Genomic DNA, 15998 nt, shown 5'->3' on the forward strand with positions numbered 1-15998 from the left:
AGATTCCTCCCCTGCTGCCAGTTCAGGCTATGAATCTGCCACACCACCCGCTATAGCCTCTGCAAACAGTAAAGAGTCCGCTAAAACCCCTCCTTCCGCAGTTCAGACTAGCACCAGCCACAACCCGGGACTTCCTCCCAATTTTAACGAATGGTACGTCTGAGGACAAAAGCAAACACCAAAAACCCCATTAAGGATAGGACGGACCAAATGCGTTTTAAAAAAAGAGAGAGAGAGAGAGAGAAAGAGAGAGAGAGAGAGAGAGAAAGAAAAAAAGAAAACTGAGACCAATCCAGACGGAAATGGAGAGTTTTTTTTTTGTTTGTTTTTTTTTTTTACGAAAGCAACCGGTCTAGGGCTACATCTCTTGTTAATTGCAATTACCCAGAAGGTCTTTGGCAAGGTCTGGCAAGATCTCTGAAGTAACCCTGCCCTTTGCTCAGGATTAGAAAACATGTTTTGGCATTCGCATGAATTTCGTTTTATTTTCTAAATTTCTTCCCCCCCCAAGTCAACTCCCCAATTCCTGCCGAATTGGTCCCTTCATTTGAATAAACTCTGGCCCTGTTTTTTTTTTTTTTTTTCTGGAGGGGAAGTGTTGTTTCTGGTTTTTGTTGTGTTTTTTTTCAAGGCTATTCGATTGGTGTGATGTTAAAATGATGGGAATCTTTTTCTCCGGCTGGGTGGTGATTGTTTAAAGTCTTGCAGTCTTAAACCGTGCCAAAGTCCTGTTATGTCTTGAACGTTACTTCTCAAAGCATTACACTTGTGAATGTATTCTTGTCTAATGGGGTCGACACTGTTGAGTGGTTTTTTTTCAGGATGAGGCTGTGGTGTTGCTCTACACAGATGGTGACCGTCTAGTATGCAGTAGCATTTTGTAATAACTTTTTCTTTCTTGTAAATACTATCCATGATGCCAATATTTATCGTTTGTAATTTAATTATTGATACAAGTGCCGGGAACTGAACAATATTTATGGGGGAAAATGTTTTCTAACAAACTCTGTACAGCTTTGGATTATAACTACTTTAGCATTAAAAGTCTGATTGTTTTGGAAAGAAGAGCACAATTGACAGTTTGGGAACCGCTGACTCCTTTTTTCCTCTTTATTATTATTATTATTATTATTACTATTATTATTATTATTATTATTTTTGTAACAGCACCCCCCTCCCCCCCTACATTGGGGACTGGTGGACTATAAATCCGACTTGGTTGGATTGGGTGGGTGGGGGAAACTAATGCAGATTCCTTTTTATTTTTACATTTTTAAATTGTGGAATTATTTTTTTTTCCTATTGCGATGTAGGTTACTTACAGTGTCAGTTTCAATCTGGGAAGACCCTCCTTTTTCTTCTTTAGCTCATATGAGTGTTTTCCGCAAGTTTAATTATGTTTGCCCCGGATTTTCGGCATGCAAATCAAATATTACTAATCAATTCAGTTAGTGACCATGACATCTCAATCTTGCACTTCAGACTGAGGAGCTGGATTTAAATGTCCCTGCACTGCCTATGTAAACAGAAGGTAACAATGAGTTTTCTGTCCCTTAGTTTCTCTTTCCCTTACATTAAAGATGGAACATTCAGCGTGATGCATGTATATATGTCTATTCTATATAGAGATACAGCCATGTGCCTATATATGTCTGTATCTATATATACACATATATATGTATTTTGAAGAAGCTAGCATAAGTTTGAAACAGTTTGGTGGTGAGTAAAAAGGCCAGTTCGATGTGTTTACTTTTGCTTAAAGTGCTTCTTAAGAGAACCCTAGTTTCTTGGAATTCTCGATGGCTAAGGTGGATTTGTTTTGCTGTATATATATATATATAGTTCAATACCCAGCTATCACTCATAACTGTGTTGCTAATAGCCAAGATGATGATGATGATGATGATGATGATGATGATGATGATGTTGATTGCAGCAACTCTGTAGAGACATTATGGAAAGAAAAAAACATTTGCAAAAAAATGTATTTTTAAACCTCATGATTTGTAGGTAAAGATGTTGAAGAGCATTATTTCCATTAAAATCAGTAACATGAACCGTGACTGTTTGATTTGTGATAAACAAAACAAAACATTAACGTCCTCCATTCTATCTGCATTTGGACAAAAACACAGACTTTTCTGTAAATGGGCATTTTCAAAAGTCACTGCTGGTCAATGAATTGCTTTATTGTTATTAATTTTTTGGTGAGGAGTGGGCAAAGCTAAAGTGACCTTTATTCATGAATTTAGAGAACTTTAAATAGGGGGATGCTGAACACTTCAAAGACCATTCTGCATACATGCCACATTTGCAAGTCTGGGGATGGGAAGCTGATAATAGGGAACTGTAAAATATTCAGGAATTTAATGAATAGGTTTATAATTAATACTTCTTTCTCTCTTGGGTCAATGCTTGGGCTTAAAATATAGCATAAAGTGATTTTTGATCTTTTGCACCATCGTTTTCAAACCTGTAATTTTTGAGGGGGAGGGATGGAAGAGGAAGGATTTTTTTTTTTTTTTTTGGCATTCCCTAACGAAGCGGTTCCATTGCAGCAGTTTTGCATCTGGGGCTTCTCCATGTGCCAGTGGCCTCTTTGTCTAACTTGCAAAACAAAACAAACCAAACTAAACCAGATCCTCCAATACTATCCGCCAATCTCAAATCTGCTACTCCGGAGATCTGGCGCTGATTAACGGCAATTTTATTGGAGGCCCCGACTCCTGTTTAAAAATTAAGCAATAATTTAAAAGAAAGGCTACCTGCGGGAGTTTGTCAATAGAGTATGAATTATTGATGAGGTCCTTAATTCACACTGGCTTGCCTGCGAGGCAACTTTTGGACCTGGGCCTGGGGGCCAGGAGACCTGCAGCTGGCCGGCCCCCTGCAAACAACTCTGCTGGGGGAAAAGGGAAGGAGAGGTTGGCTTTTTGTAAAAAGGGAGCGAGCTACTTTTCTCCAGTAGTTTGGGGGCAGAGGCAAGAGGAGGCTGGCTACTCCGCCCTCACTCTTTGGACCTGCTGCACATGGTGGGGGGGGGAAGACCGCAGGCTTCTTCCTGCACCCCATCCTCGGTTTGACCTTGACATTGAGGAGGGTGGTTGGACCCAAGTCTCCATGGACTCGATAGTTCCCTTTTTTCACTCTTCTTCCTTCTGGCCAAAGCCCAGATGATTTTTCGAATCTCAACCCAAGGTTCCCTAAAAATGATCGCGGTTTAAACATGGGGGAGTTTAAAGTTCACATGCTGGGGTTGGGGGCAGGGGGGATTCTTTGGAAACACAGCACGAATCATTTCCCTTTCTATTTTTCCCTCCACCCAGCTGTAGGTTAGAGGGACGGGGCCGAGAGGGCGGCCATACACACGTTTCTGTTTTTAAAAAGTTTTGAACTGCCCGCAGTGGCTGGAAAATCAGCCTGGCCTCAGCATCAGGCGAGACCAGAACAAGCAAACGATCGGAGTTAGCAAACCCTAATTAATAACCTGGATGAGGCCGCCAAGGCAGCCCAGCGAGTGGTGCAAGTGGCCAGGCCCGGCGCTCCGGCCCCGGGAGGGGGCTGCGCTCCGGCGGGAGGGGGCTGCGCTCCTGCAAACTTCCTTCATCTTTATTTCCCCGGGTTGCTGGGGGATTTGGAGGGAGGGTGGGAAGCAACTGAAACTTGGCATTGGCCACCTTAGCCAGGGCAAGCTTACAAGGGCCCTGTTGCCCCAGAAATGTGGCTGGGGCTGCGAATTTCCGTTGTTTTCCTTTCATCTCCAACAGGCTGATTTGGAAATAAAACTTGCTGCCCCTGCGGGCGGCGGCGGCAGCAGCGGCAACAGCAACGGCAGCGACCCCAGAGGAGCCACTGTTCATTTGGGGGTCAGGCCAGACCGGTCCCCGGTTCTGTCGCTGGTGATTTGGGCGCGGGAGGGGAAAGGGAGGCGAGTTTATTTCACGCGTACTTACGCCCAGGCAACTCAACGTTGCCGCTCTTCCTCCCGAGGGCGTTGGCAGGTGACAGCCCAGCGTGGAGGCCAACCCCCAGGCTTCCCTCCAACCCAGACTGAGGCGGGAGAGGGAGGGGGGGCCGCAGCTCCCCGAGAAAACTGGCCTTGCCCCTGCCCACTTCTCCCTACTCTACCCCCCCCCGCCCCCCGCCAAAGGATGGGGCTGCCAGGGGCGGGGGGCGCAGAAGGGGAGGGGAGGCCCGGGATCGTTTTGACTCTTGGGTTCCAGAGAACATTGAATGCGTCTTGTCTGCGCGCCCCCCGCCAGACGGGCGGAGGTCCTGCTCCGGCAGGGCAGCTGAGCCATCGGGCCTGGAAGCCCGGCGTCCGAGCTCCTGCGCTGGGCCCCAGCGCATCCCTCTCTGTCCCAGCCCCTCCGCGGCAGGTTTGAGGCCGTTTCCAAGGGCTTAGGGCCGAAGGCATTAAACCTTTCCTCTCGTTTCTCCTCCCCCGAGACCCTCAGCCTCTCCCCGCCTCCAGGGACGGCCGCCGGCGGGAAGGCCCCGAGAGGGTGAGTGTCCGCAGCCTGGCAGGCACCTGGGCACCGACGAGCCCCAAAGGGTTAAGCAGGGCCCAAGAACAGCGGGCCCTCCCGGCCGCTGCCCAGCCAGCAGCCGGGGCTGCGCCGCGTTCGGCTCGGCGCCTGTCTGGCACTACCTAGCCCGCCCCCCGCCCGCTCCGCTCCCCAGCCCAGCCCGGGGCCGCGTCCCGCCGAGGGAGCGGGGCCTCTCCCCCGGCTGCAGCCTCTGGGCCCCGGGGCCGCCGCCGCCGCTGCCGCCGGACCCGAGACCGGCCACGGCCACGAGCGGAGGAGAAAAGTTGGCGAGCCCAGAAGCTCCGGGTATTGGGGGCTCCAACCCACGCATGTTCGCTAGGGGAGGGCTCAAAAGAGAGGGGCATAGCCCCCCCACCCTTCCCGTGCCCCTTGGCTTCGGAGAGCCCCGGGGAACCACCACCCCTAGCCAAACGCGCAGGCGCAATGGGCCCCCCCCACCCCCGGACCCCGAGATGGGTTTGGGGAGGGGAGGGGGTGGCGCGCTCGGGGCTCGAGTTGAAAGGGACTTTGCCCCTTGGCAGGCGCAGCCGCCCGGGGGGGGGCGGGGCTGGTTTCGGGGCGGCTCTGGAGCTGCGAACATGGCGGCGGTTGGGGAGCCCCCCGCGGGGCGCCCCGCCGGACCGTGCAGTCCGGGTCTTCTCGCGCGGGCATAGGGGCCCCTCGGAGGCCCCTCGGCCTAGGCTCCGGGGGGCCCCCCGCGGTCCCCCGCGGCTGGGAGGGGGGCGGGGAGGCAGGCCGGTCCTGCTGGAGCTGGAAGCAGGGAGGCTGCCCTCCTCTGTCCCCTCCGAGGCTCCGGGAGGGGAACACTTCCCCCCCTTACCCCAGCCCTCCCCCCCCAAGAAAGCAGGCGCCATCCGTGAACAAAACGAGACCGGGCGCCCAAAGGGCTGCACGGCGCATCGCCGCGGCGGGCCCCTTTCTTTGGTGCTGAAGGGCCGTCATCTGCATATGGCGAGCCCGGCCTTTCTGCATATCTCATTTAGATGTAAGCCTGCAAAACGGCATTGTCTTAGCTCTGTGTGTGCCGTTACCAGCTGGTGGTCTTACTTTAAGGGGGGAGGGGGCGGGGCCCGGGCCGGCTCAGGAAAAGCCGCTTGCAGGCTGGACTCAGGCGGCTGAGGCTGCCAGGCAAGGAGCCGCTCTAGCCGGCCGAGCCCGGGCGCCCCTTGGCTCCCTCCCGAGGAGAAGGTGGAAGTTGGCCCGCACCCCGGCATCGCCCAGGTGGCTGGCGCCCTGCAAGCCTTAACGAAACGCCCCCGCGGTGTTCGGGGTGGGAGTTCTGCTCTGAGACTTCAAACTGCAACATTGGAAAACAAAGTCACTTAAATCAGCTGGAGCTTCCCAAAGATCGCCTTGGTGGGGGTGGGGCGGGGTTCCTGGAGGCACAAGGGGAGACTCCCTTTTTTGAACTGTCCCAGATGCCTCAAGAACTCATTCCAGGGGGAAGAAACAATCTGCAAGCCTGCCTCCCTCGGCAGTGAAAAATTTATGGACTTGTCTTCCCAGTGTTTCAGTCCACAGAAATGATGGCTTTGATTCAAGAATGCAAACTCGAGTTGGGTTAGCATCTCGAGCACTAGGCAGGCCCTGCATTCTCCATTCTTTCCTTCTGTCCGCCTCTTACGAATCAGAACCATCGCTTCAGTAACCTAGGGCCTGGTGCTGAGAGCCACGACTTGCAAACATTGTTTAATTTCCCTTTTCAGGAGTACCCACCGCCCCCTTTTAGATTAAGCCTCCCTCGGATGACCCCAGCCATAGGATCGACATCAGTGAGAGATCAAAGGCAATCTGGACGTGATGCTCAGTGGAGACTTGGTTTTTCTTGGGGGTGGGGAGTTGGACTTTGGACTCTGAGCCCTCAGCTCACATTGCTTGACTCTTTTTGGAAACCACATCTCCCCAGAAGTGTGGGGGGAAATGTCAAGTAAAGTCCCCGTAACGGGGAAATTGGAGCCATTTAAAGAATATTCTCAAGTAGTTCTCCTTCCATCAATCTTTGCAGAGGGTTTGTTCTTTTACAGGGTGCAGGACCACAGGCTGGATTGTCACTGCATCGGGCCAGATCTCAGCTTCTGCCAGTTACCCCCCCCCCCACTACCTTCTGTCTATTCTCTCTATATCTTTTCTCTCCTGTTACTTAAGCGTCTTTCCTACTGCAACATGAACTTCTAGACGGCAGAGACTGTTTTTGCTTTGCTGTTCCCGGCTCTTAGCATAGTGCCAGACTCATAGCAAGCTTTTAACCAATATCTGGTGGCTAAACGAGTTTGCAATGACTTTCACATTTCTTCTGACATTTCTCTCCCAAACTACGGCTGTTCCTCCAGCTAGGTGATAAGTAAAGCTCCCATTGATATCATGGAGTAATGGGCAGGGACTGCCTGCCATTTAGGCTGCCTGACAGACCTCCCAAGGAAAAAAAAATCCAATGCACTGCTTGCTTCTGTGGAAATCTACTGTCTCCCAAGGAGAAAAGTTGGGGAACCGAGAAGTCAGCAGGAAACTCTTAAAACTAGATGGTACCAAGGTCCCTCTGTCTGAGTGATCAGAAGATTCCGTCCTTGAAAATGATAGGAACCAAGGTCTAATTTTCAAAGACCGAAGCTAAAACTAAGTGAGGACTTTTTTTTTTTTCCAAAAGGTTTAGCCACCCAATGACCAAGGGCTCTCTGATTTCATTTGCTGTAACTTCCTGAGCTCTCTAATCCACCCCCCCCCATAGCAGTATGAATAGAGTTTTACAGGAACTAGAGAAACACTCTTTAAACCAAAGTTTGAGTGTTTGAAAGACTGATGCTGTTTGCTGTCAGGGTGGCTCTAATTTTTTTATTGCTCCTTTTCTGTTCACATTTTGGGGTGCATTTAAATGATCTTTGCATAGCCTCTCATTTAAACTGTTGCATCTTGAAGATGTCCTTAGAGACTGTTGTGTGGTATTCGAGACCGTTGATGAATGAATGTAGTAGCCTTTTTAGACAGGAAATGGGGTCCAACAAGCTTGGCCCTATCTCTGCCTCATTCGACGTCAGTGTTCTCGGTACTTGATATGAATCAGTGATGACTTGAAGAGATCATTCCAGCTGTAGAGACAGCTGTAGAGACAAGTGAAAAAAGCAGGAGAAGAAAAGTCGGAAGACTTGGGTTAGAGTCTGGACTAGCTCTGTGACTTTTAGCTAATCATTTCCCCTTTCTTGCGCCTCGCTTGGCTTATGTATCCAATGGGGGGTGCCAACCCCAGCCTAACTTACAGGGTTGTTGGGAGGATCCAATTAGATAATGGCTCTGCTTTACAAAATCCTATACAGCTCTAAGGTTTTCTCAACCAGTTCTTATAATTGATTTTAGGGCTAAAGACCCATGTGTAAGTATGTGGGGGGGGGGACAGTAACTATTTAAAGATAGTTTATTTAGACATTTTAAAAAGTCACACCAAATGGAAAGTCCCTTAAGCACCCAGATTCACTGGAGAAAAGAAGTAATAATCCAGGTTTTAGCAGCAATATATCTTGGGGAGGTATAGAAAGGTTTTCTTCTCTTGGAATAATTCATGCTAAATTGAGAAGCCATGTGGGAACTGGAAGCAAACGAACCAGTCTCTCCCCTTCCCTTTAGTTTACAAATAAGGTGAAGATTGAAATTAACTGCATGGTCCAGTATTATTTTGGTTTTTCTGGCTGACCTGGCTAATGATCTTTAATCTTTTCTCTGAAAGAAACTTTCACCTTTCACATTCCCAAGGAAAGCAGTTGAGGAACTTAAAAAACTTGTTTTGTTAAAAACCATTTACAAGCTTGTATTTGAAAGCCATCATAGCTGCCTAGATTCCTTTTCCTAAACAAACAATTTAGATACTTGTTGGTGCTGGTGGTTGTTTCTGCAACAGTAAAAAAAACAAAAACACAACACTAGCACCTGACCTTATCCAAAGCCTAGTGAACCTGGGGGATTACCAAGGCTTCACCTTGCAGTGATTTTCACAGTATCTGCATCCTTCCTGTGGCTAGATTAAACTTCCTTTAGTTTTCTAATTGCACCTGCAGGAATCTGGGGGAAGGGGGTAAGTTACAGCCATGGAGATTGTGGAGCTGTCACTGTAAGAATGTACTTGTATTGGAGGTGTGAAGGATATATTCAGAAATATTCATTCTGGAACAGATTAGCTGTTTGGCTGAGAATGAAGTGGAGCTCAGGAAGCTGCTGATGGGTTGGGAAGCTTGCGCCTGGGAGAAAGGGAGGTTGGCTCAGGGACCTTTCCAAGTCCCTCTTCCAGCTATGACAATCTATGATCAGATACTGTTTTAAAGCGGAAAAAATGACTAAATTGAGGCTGGCTGCTTAGTGATTTGACTTGTGTAAAAATCTGCCCTAACGTGTGTGTGGGTATGTGTTTTTAACAAACCAGCCACCCCTTTCCATACATTCATGTATAGGGGAAAACGGAACAATAGCCTTAACATAAACTTGCTTTTTTGTCCCGTTGGCTGGAATTCCAAAGAGCAGGGACTAAAAAGCACGGAATTTGGGACCAGGAGAACTCAGAGCAGCCTCTGAAGCTCTTCAGTTTGGATAGATGCAGTTTATTCAGGCTGCTTCAGAGAAGTGCTAGCTTCTCAGTTTTCAAATGTCTTTAACCTCTTTAATGAAGGACTGACTATCAGGGAATTTATTTGTCAGATTAGGCCATTATGAAATACAACCCAACTTCAGCTTGATTAGAGCTAGCTGCTTTTAGGGGTCTTTAGATCTATTTGGATTCCCCCCCCCCTTAAAAACTCCAAGGAGGATAATGACCTGAGTCTGTAATACTTATTGGAGGAGGGGGAGGTTTGAGAGGAAGGGAGAATCTAATCTTATCTCATTTTGATTTTAGGGTTATTTAACGCCATCAAGGGTATAAGGATGAGTCTATGAAGAAGTACTCGATAATAAGAATATTAATAATAATGATAGTTGAAGGACTGTCACATGAGAGTGGGATTTGTATTGTTCTGGTCTCAAGATGTAGAACCAGGAGGGATGGGTAGAAAACACAGAGACACATTTAGACTTGGTAGCAGGGAAAAGTTTCTTTATAATAAGAACTGTTCCAGCAGAAAGTGGATTCCTTGGACTGGAGGCCATTCTAGCAAAGGTTTTAGGGCCACTTGTTGCAGAGTTCAGTTCAGGTCCAAACTGGACCTGAGTGAAGCCTGTGCCCATTCTGCTGATCCTTTTACCTTAGCTCCCAATGAAGTACTGAGGTGTAAGTAGTCCAGATAGTCTTTTCCTTTTGTCTCGGGAGAAATGTTGAGTGTGTCTTTGACTGGCATCATTCCACTAGTCCATGGCTGAACTTTGAGAAATTTCCAGTTTTCTGCTTCCCAAAGAGTCCTCGGTCCTCTTATGCCTCTGCTGCTCCCTGAGATTCTTCCCCTCCCCACCTTTATGCACCCAATTGAGCTGTGACATTTTTTATACTTTCAACAATGATTCTTCTTATTCTGGAATAAAAAAATGTATTCCTTCAGTTTTAATGTCACCACATAGAAAAGAAAGATAGCCAGAAATGCCATTTACAGGTTTATCTCATTCATTAGGATCAGAGATTTAGAACCAGAAGGGACTTAGGGGTCAAAGGATCAGACATTTAAAACTGGGGGCTCACCAGGTCCAGGCCAGAAGTGTTTAAGGAACTCGGCCAAGCCTACATGAAGTAAGTAGCTGTGTCAAACAGCTGAGCTTTCATTAGTTTTTCAGTTGGCTGATTTCTTGGGTTTTATAATCTTGAAATCTTTTCCTCATATATACATGCATAATTGTTGGTACTATGTTGCAAGTTAATAGTGTTTCTGTAAAACAATTAGAAACACAGAAGGGCATATAAGAAATATTGCATTTCATAAATAGAATCACTAGAGCAAGCATGTGCTTTTTATGAACACAGCTATGAATATTTAACTATGTGAAATTAAAATATTATTAAATGCTGGTTTTTCATTATTTTGCTAAGTGAGTACACTTAGTCTCAGCAAGACTGATTTTATGTACCAAAAACATTTTCTAATGGCTCTGGGTCAAGGTTTTCGTTTGATTGAATTGATCCTATTTGATTGAAATGGTTCCCCCTTAAATCAGATTAAAACAGTGATGGTAGCATAATGTATGAGGAGAAAAAGAAAGAAATACTGAGGTGCCTTGCAGTCACCTGTCCCAGTGCCCTGGGGCTCATTGTAGGTGCTAAATCAATACTTGTTGATCTGGATGAAGTCTTTCCCATGGTACTGAGGATGTGGCTATCAAGGAATGCGGTGGATTTTCTTGGGTAGCCTGGAAAGTGTCTCTCTGAAGTCGAGTCTTCTGTGAGCTATGGTAGCTTTCTTGGTGGAATCAGTGAGCCCCTTTCAAAAGGAGAGAACCAGGAAGGGTCATTTGGATGTGGAAGGGCTGGCTTATTTGTTATGTAAAAAACTCGTTTTACTGCTTTTTCAGTCAGAGACCTCATTTTATTATGATAGTGCTCTTCATCTTTTGTGTGGCTTATATTGAAACTGGGGGAAAAGACATCACAGAGGTGGCTGAACTCTAATAATCTAAATATATTTATTACCTTTTAAGTTGAAATACATTGTGTGAAGATAATCTAACTAATTCAAAGAAACAGGCTGGCATTTTTTTGAGAACAGAGGGACCTTGGTGTCCTTCCTTTCTTACTAGTTTGAATTTTAGTTTTGCCATTTACTGCCTTGTGACCTTGGGAAAGTCCCTAGACTTCATAAGACCTGTTTCCTTATCTCTTAAATGCCTGGGGTTTTGTAGAGGGGCTTTTAGGGCCCATTCAGCTCCAGTACCCCATAATGTAATGCTCACCACCACATCCTATACTCTCTAGCTTCCTGGAAGGCTCAGCTTAAGCATCACTCCCCACTTAACCTGTCTGAATCCCTTTATTTGTTAGCGATCAGTCCTATTTCTAAAGTTCTAGAATATACTTATCTATTTAGAAGTTGTATCTACTCTGTAGAACAAAAACCCAGAGACGGCCAGGATATTGGATTGTATTGCAGCACCTAAGATTTTTGTGTGTGACCGTTCTCTCTGGTTCAATTCTCTCCCCCCCCATTTAATAATATTTTATTATTTACATTTACATGTAAAGATAGTTTTCAACATTCACTTTTATAAGATTTTACATTCTAAATTTTTCTCCCTCTCTCCCTTCCCCCTCCCCAAGACAGCAAGCAATCTGATAAAGATTACACATATACAATCATGTTAAACATATTTCCACATTAGTCATGTTGTTGAAGAAGAATCGGACCAAAAGGGAAAAACCTCAAGAAAGAAAAAAAACAAAAAAAAAAAACCCCAACCAAAAAAAAAAAAGAAAAGAAAATAGTGTGCTTTGACCTGCATTCAGACTGCATCAGTTCTTTCTCTGGAGGTGAATAGCATTTTCCATCATGAGTCTCCTTGAATTGTCTTGGATCATTGTATTGCTGAGAAGAGCTAAGTCTATCATAGTTGATCATCTCACAGTGTTGCTGTTACTGTGTACAGTGTTCTCCTGGTTCTGCTCACTTCACTCAGCATCAGTTCATGTAAGTCTTTCCAGGTTTTTCTGAAGTCTGCCTGCTCATCATTTTTGTAGCACAATAGTATTCCATCATATTCATATACCACAACTTGTTCAGCCATTCCCCTATTGATGGGCATCCTTCCAAATTCCAATTCTTTGCCACCACAAAAAGGAGCTGCTATAAGTATGTTTGTACATGTGGGTCCTTTCCCCTTTTTTATGAAATCTTTGGGATACAGCCTCGTAGTGATCTTGCCAGATTAAAGGGTATATACAGTTTATTGCCCTTTGGCATAGTTGCAATTTGATCTCCAGAATGGTCGCATCAATTGCCACTTCGACAACAAGGTGTTAGTGTCTCAATTTTCTCATATCTTCTCTAACATTTATCATTTTCCTTTTCTGTCATATTAGTCAATCTGATAAGGTGTGAGGTGGTACCTCAGAATTGTTTTAATTTGTATTTCTCTCATCAACAGTGATTGAGAGCCTTTTATTGGATAGTTTCAATTTCTTTTTAAAAATTTTTATTTACTGAAGGCAATGGGGTTAAGTGACTTGTCCAAGGTCACAGCTAGGCAATTATTAAGTGTCTGAGGTCAAATTTGAACTCAGGTCCTCCTGACTCCACAGCCGGCGATCTATCCCCTGTACCACCTAGCTGCCTCCAATACTTTTAATTTCTTCATCTGAAAACTACCTGTTTGTATCCTTTGACCATTTATCAATTGGGGAATGACTTCTCTAAATTTGACTCAATTCTCTATATATTTGAGAAATAAGGCCTTTATCAGAAACACTGGCTATAAAAATGATTTCCCAGCTGTCTGCTTTCCTTCAAATTTTGGTTGTATTTGTTTTGTTTGAGTGAAAACTTTTTAATTTAATGTAAGCAAATTATCCATTTTGTATTTCATAATGTCCTCTATCTCTCATGATGTTCCTTCTCCATAGATCTGACAGGTAAACTATTCCCTTTTCCCCTAATTTGCTTATGGTATCACCCTTTAAGTCTAAATCATGTGATACATGTGATTCATCCCTGTAAGAAAGTTGATTGGAGAGGAAGTAGTAGAAACACAACCTTAGAGAACAGTTCAGTGGGTTCACTTTTTAAGTGACAAATAAAACTGCTTTGTCCTCTGTACTGTATGCCTACAACGTTTATTCTTACATTGTCTTCTTAAATATTTTTTTCTACTGCAGTCTCTTTAGACAAAGAATCTTTTGACCTTTTAGGAGCCTGGGACTTTTATCAACTCATGGAGAACTTCATTCTAGTCACCAGCCTCAGGAAGATGGCTCCAAAGTCAGCTCTGGGAGGAGCTAGTGTCTGTGTTGCATGGCTGCCCATGTTTGGGGATGGGGAGGGGTGGATGGGAATGCATTTTAATGCCTCAGTGTGTAGGAATAGCCCCCGGCTTCTTCCCTGTCTGAAGATGTCTGACAGAACTCTATTTTGGGTTCTTTTTCTCTGGCTGGTTGTGGACAGAGTATATGTTGTTGACACGGTGATATGATTTTTTTGAAACAGCGCTGCAATTGATCCGACTATGCGGAACCCTCCTACCCTGTGCTCAGCTGCATCTGATTGGCTGTGGCGATGTGTGCGTTCCGTTAACTTCTGCCCATTGACATTAAATGAAGATGCACAGGGAAGCAACATCAGTGATTTCAATTGATTCGTCAATTGCCAGGACATAGCCCTCATCAGGCTTCGCTTTGCTAACAAGCTGATCCAGTACATGAGACAACAAGGAGGCCAGTCCTTCAAACAAATGACATGTTTGATAAAGAAATCTTTTCCAACTCATTATGCATTTCCTTTAGCTTTTGTCTTTCGCCCTAGTACAGCATCTGTTGCAGGAGGGAGGCGGCCGGCCGGCCCTTCCTTGATCATTGCTGTATCTTCTGTGATTGGAGTGTCTCGTTCACTAAGAGATGGGAAATGTAGCTTCTGTTTCTCCCTGTTGTAGTGTCCTACTCTTGCCTCTCTGCCTTCCTCAGCTGAGATTTAATATTGTGATTGAGGCTGCCTTAAGGCATCACCATAACATTCTCTAATAAAAAGCAATGTCCCAGAAGAGATAGGGATGGGGGGGGGGGGGAGTACCTCTGTGTAATCTAAGAACCTTCTTGAAGGAAATCTTTTTTCCTCGATGTGGTGACACAGAGGAGTTCAGATTTGACATTAATTTTGTAAGGCTGGGACAATTGCGGAGATGAAAATCACAGTTGTGTTGTAAATAAGATGTTCACAATTCCCTCCTTAGGGATTAGTGTTTAACTTCGTCTTTTGCTTATGTGCACGAAACTAAATAACATGCGTATGTCTGGATTCTGGATTGCATGCATCTGGCTCCATTAGATTTCATGTAATTACATATTGACTAATGGCATAATACAGCTATTTGACGACTGAATTGAGGTCCAAATGCTGCTATTAGCAGTGTAATCATTTTGGATAAGTGAATAGTTGGACTATAGTACTTGAAAATCAGAAACCAGGACAATAACTATTCTTGTGTTTGAAAAGGAAAAGATCCATTGTAACGTGTTGACTCACATGTAAATTATTATGAAGTTCTAATTTGTAGGTCATTATCAAAAGTAATTGTGGTAATTGTGAGATCTCATAATGCTTCAACACTAACGTCCTGTGCTGTCTTTTCATTGCTTATATGTAATATATATGTATGTATATAAACATTTCTTTTTTTGCGGGTGAAGTGATTTCAGAGTCTACATGTACTATAAATCTTTTAATTAAATATGAAATCTTTTGGAAAAGGTAATTATGTATTTGTTTTTAATTTGTGTTCAGTTCTCTGAATGCATAGCCTGAGGCATGCTTTGGTTGCTAGCAGAGGTGATCCTGTAGCCTTGCACTAATTAAAACATATTTGGTGTACATGAAGTCATCAGTAATAGGGCTCATATTTGTGTAGGTATACACACACACACTCAAACACATACATGCAGTCATTTAAATAAAAGCCATGAACCCATCCTAGCGTGGTGTTTAGAGTTTGTCCCTTAGAAAGCTTCTTTAATCCTGCCTTCTTCAAGGCAAGAAAGTATAGTTGCTATACGTTGAACTGAACAACTATGCTAGTTTCATATATATATATATATATATATATATATATATATATATACATATATACATATATACATATATACATATATATATATACACACATATATATAGGAATATTTGTTTATGTGGAACAGCTTTATTTTGATCCCATTCCTAACTATGTCAAAATAGAGAGAAGTGGAAAGCTCTTCGATGGAACACATTCACCCTGCTTGGTCATTGGACCTTCAGGTTCAACGCTGAATTGATTTCACATTTGTGGTGGTTTCTGCCCTTTGTCCTTTCTGAGGCTGTGGGCCTATTCACCTGGAGGGTCAGGAGCAAATTGTAGAGATGCTTATTTCTTTTGGTTGGTTGCCAAGACCCTTTATCTTTGTTCATTGGTTCCCCCAAGCATTTATGAAGTGATTTATGTATCAGGTATTATTCTCAGGGGTGAGACTATAAAGGCAAAACTCAAAATATTTTCTTCCTACAAAGAGGTTTTTTTAAAAAAAAACTTTTAAGTAGAGTAGGGTGGAGGAAACAGCATATATCCAAATAAGTTAATGAATCCAAGGTAAGTACAAAGTAATAACTGGGTGAGAGAAGGACTAATAGCTGAGAGGCTCAGGAAACAGTCTTGTGTAAGGAAGTAGTCCATGAATAGGGCTTTAAGTGGGGGCAGAGATTCTAAGACTCAGGAGGTGAGGAGGGAAGAGCATTTTAAGAATGGGGAATAGTGGGAGATGGAATGTCCTCAACAGGGAACATCAACTAGCGCAGTTTGGTTAGAACATGAGAAACCTGA

At 44.6% G+C, this 15998-nt stretch overlaps 1 protein-coding gene across 1 annotated transcript in view; it reads left to right on the forward strand.

Moving 5' to 3' along the window:
- The window catches only part of LOC141500041 (zinc finger protein ZIC 3-like), an 8639-nt gene extending 8476 nt beyond the window's left edge, over positions 1–163 (forward strand). Inside the window, 1 exon segment of the mRNA XM_074202913.1 lies at positions 1–163. Coding sequence (XP_074059014.1) covers positions 1–163 — 163 coding nt within the window.
- The last annotated feature ends 15835 nt before the right edge of the window (positions 164–15998 follow it).

The sequence above is a fragment of the Macrotis lagotis genome, chromosome X (assembly GCF_037893015.1).
Source record: "Macrotis lagotis isolate mMagLag1 chromosome X, bilby.v1.9.chrom.fasta, whole genome shotgun sequence".
Lineage (NCBI taxonomy): Eukaryota > Metazoa > Chordata > Mammalia > Peramelemorphia > Peramelidae > Macrotis > Macrotis lagotis.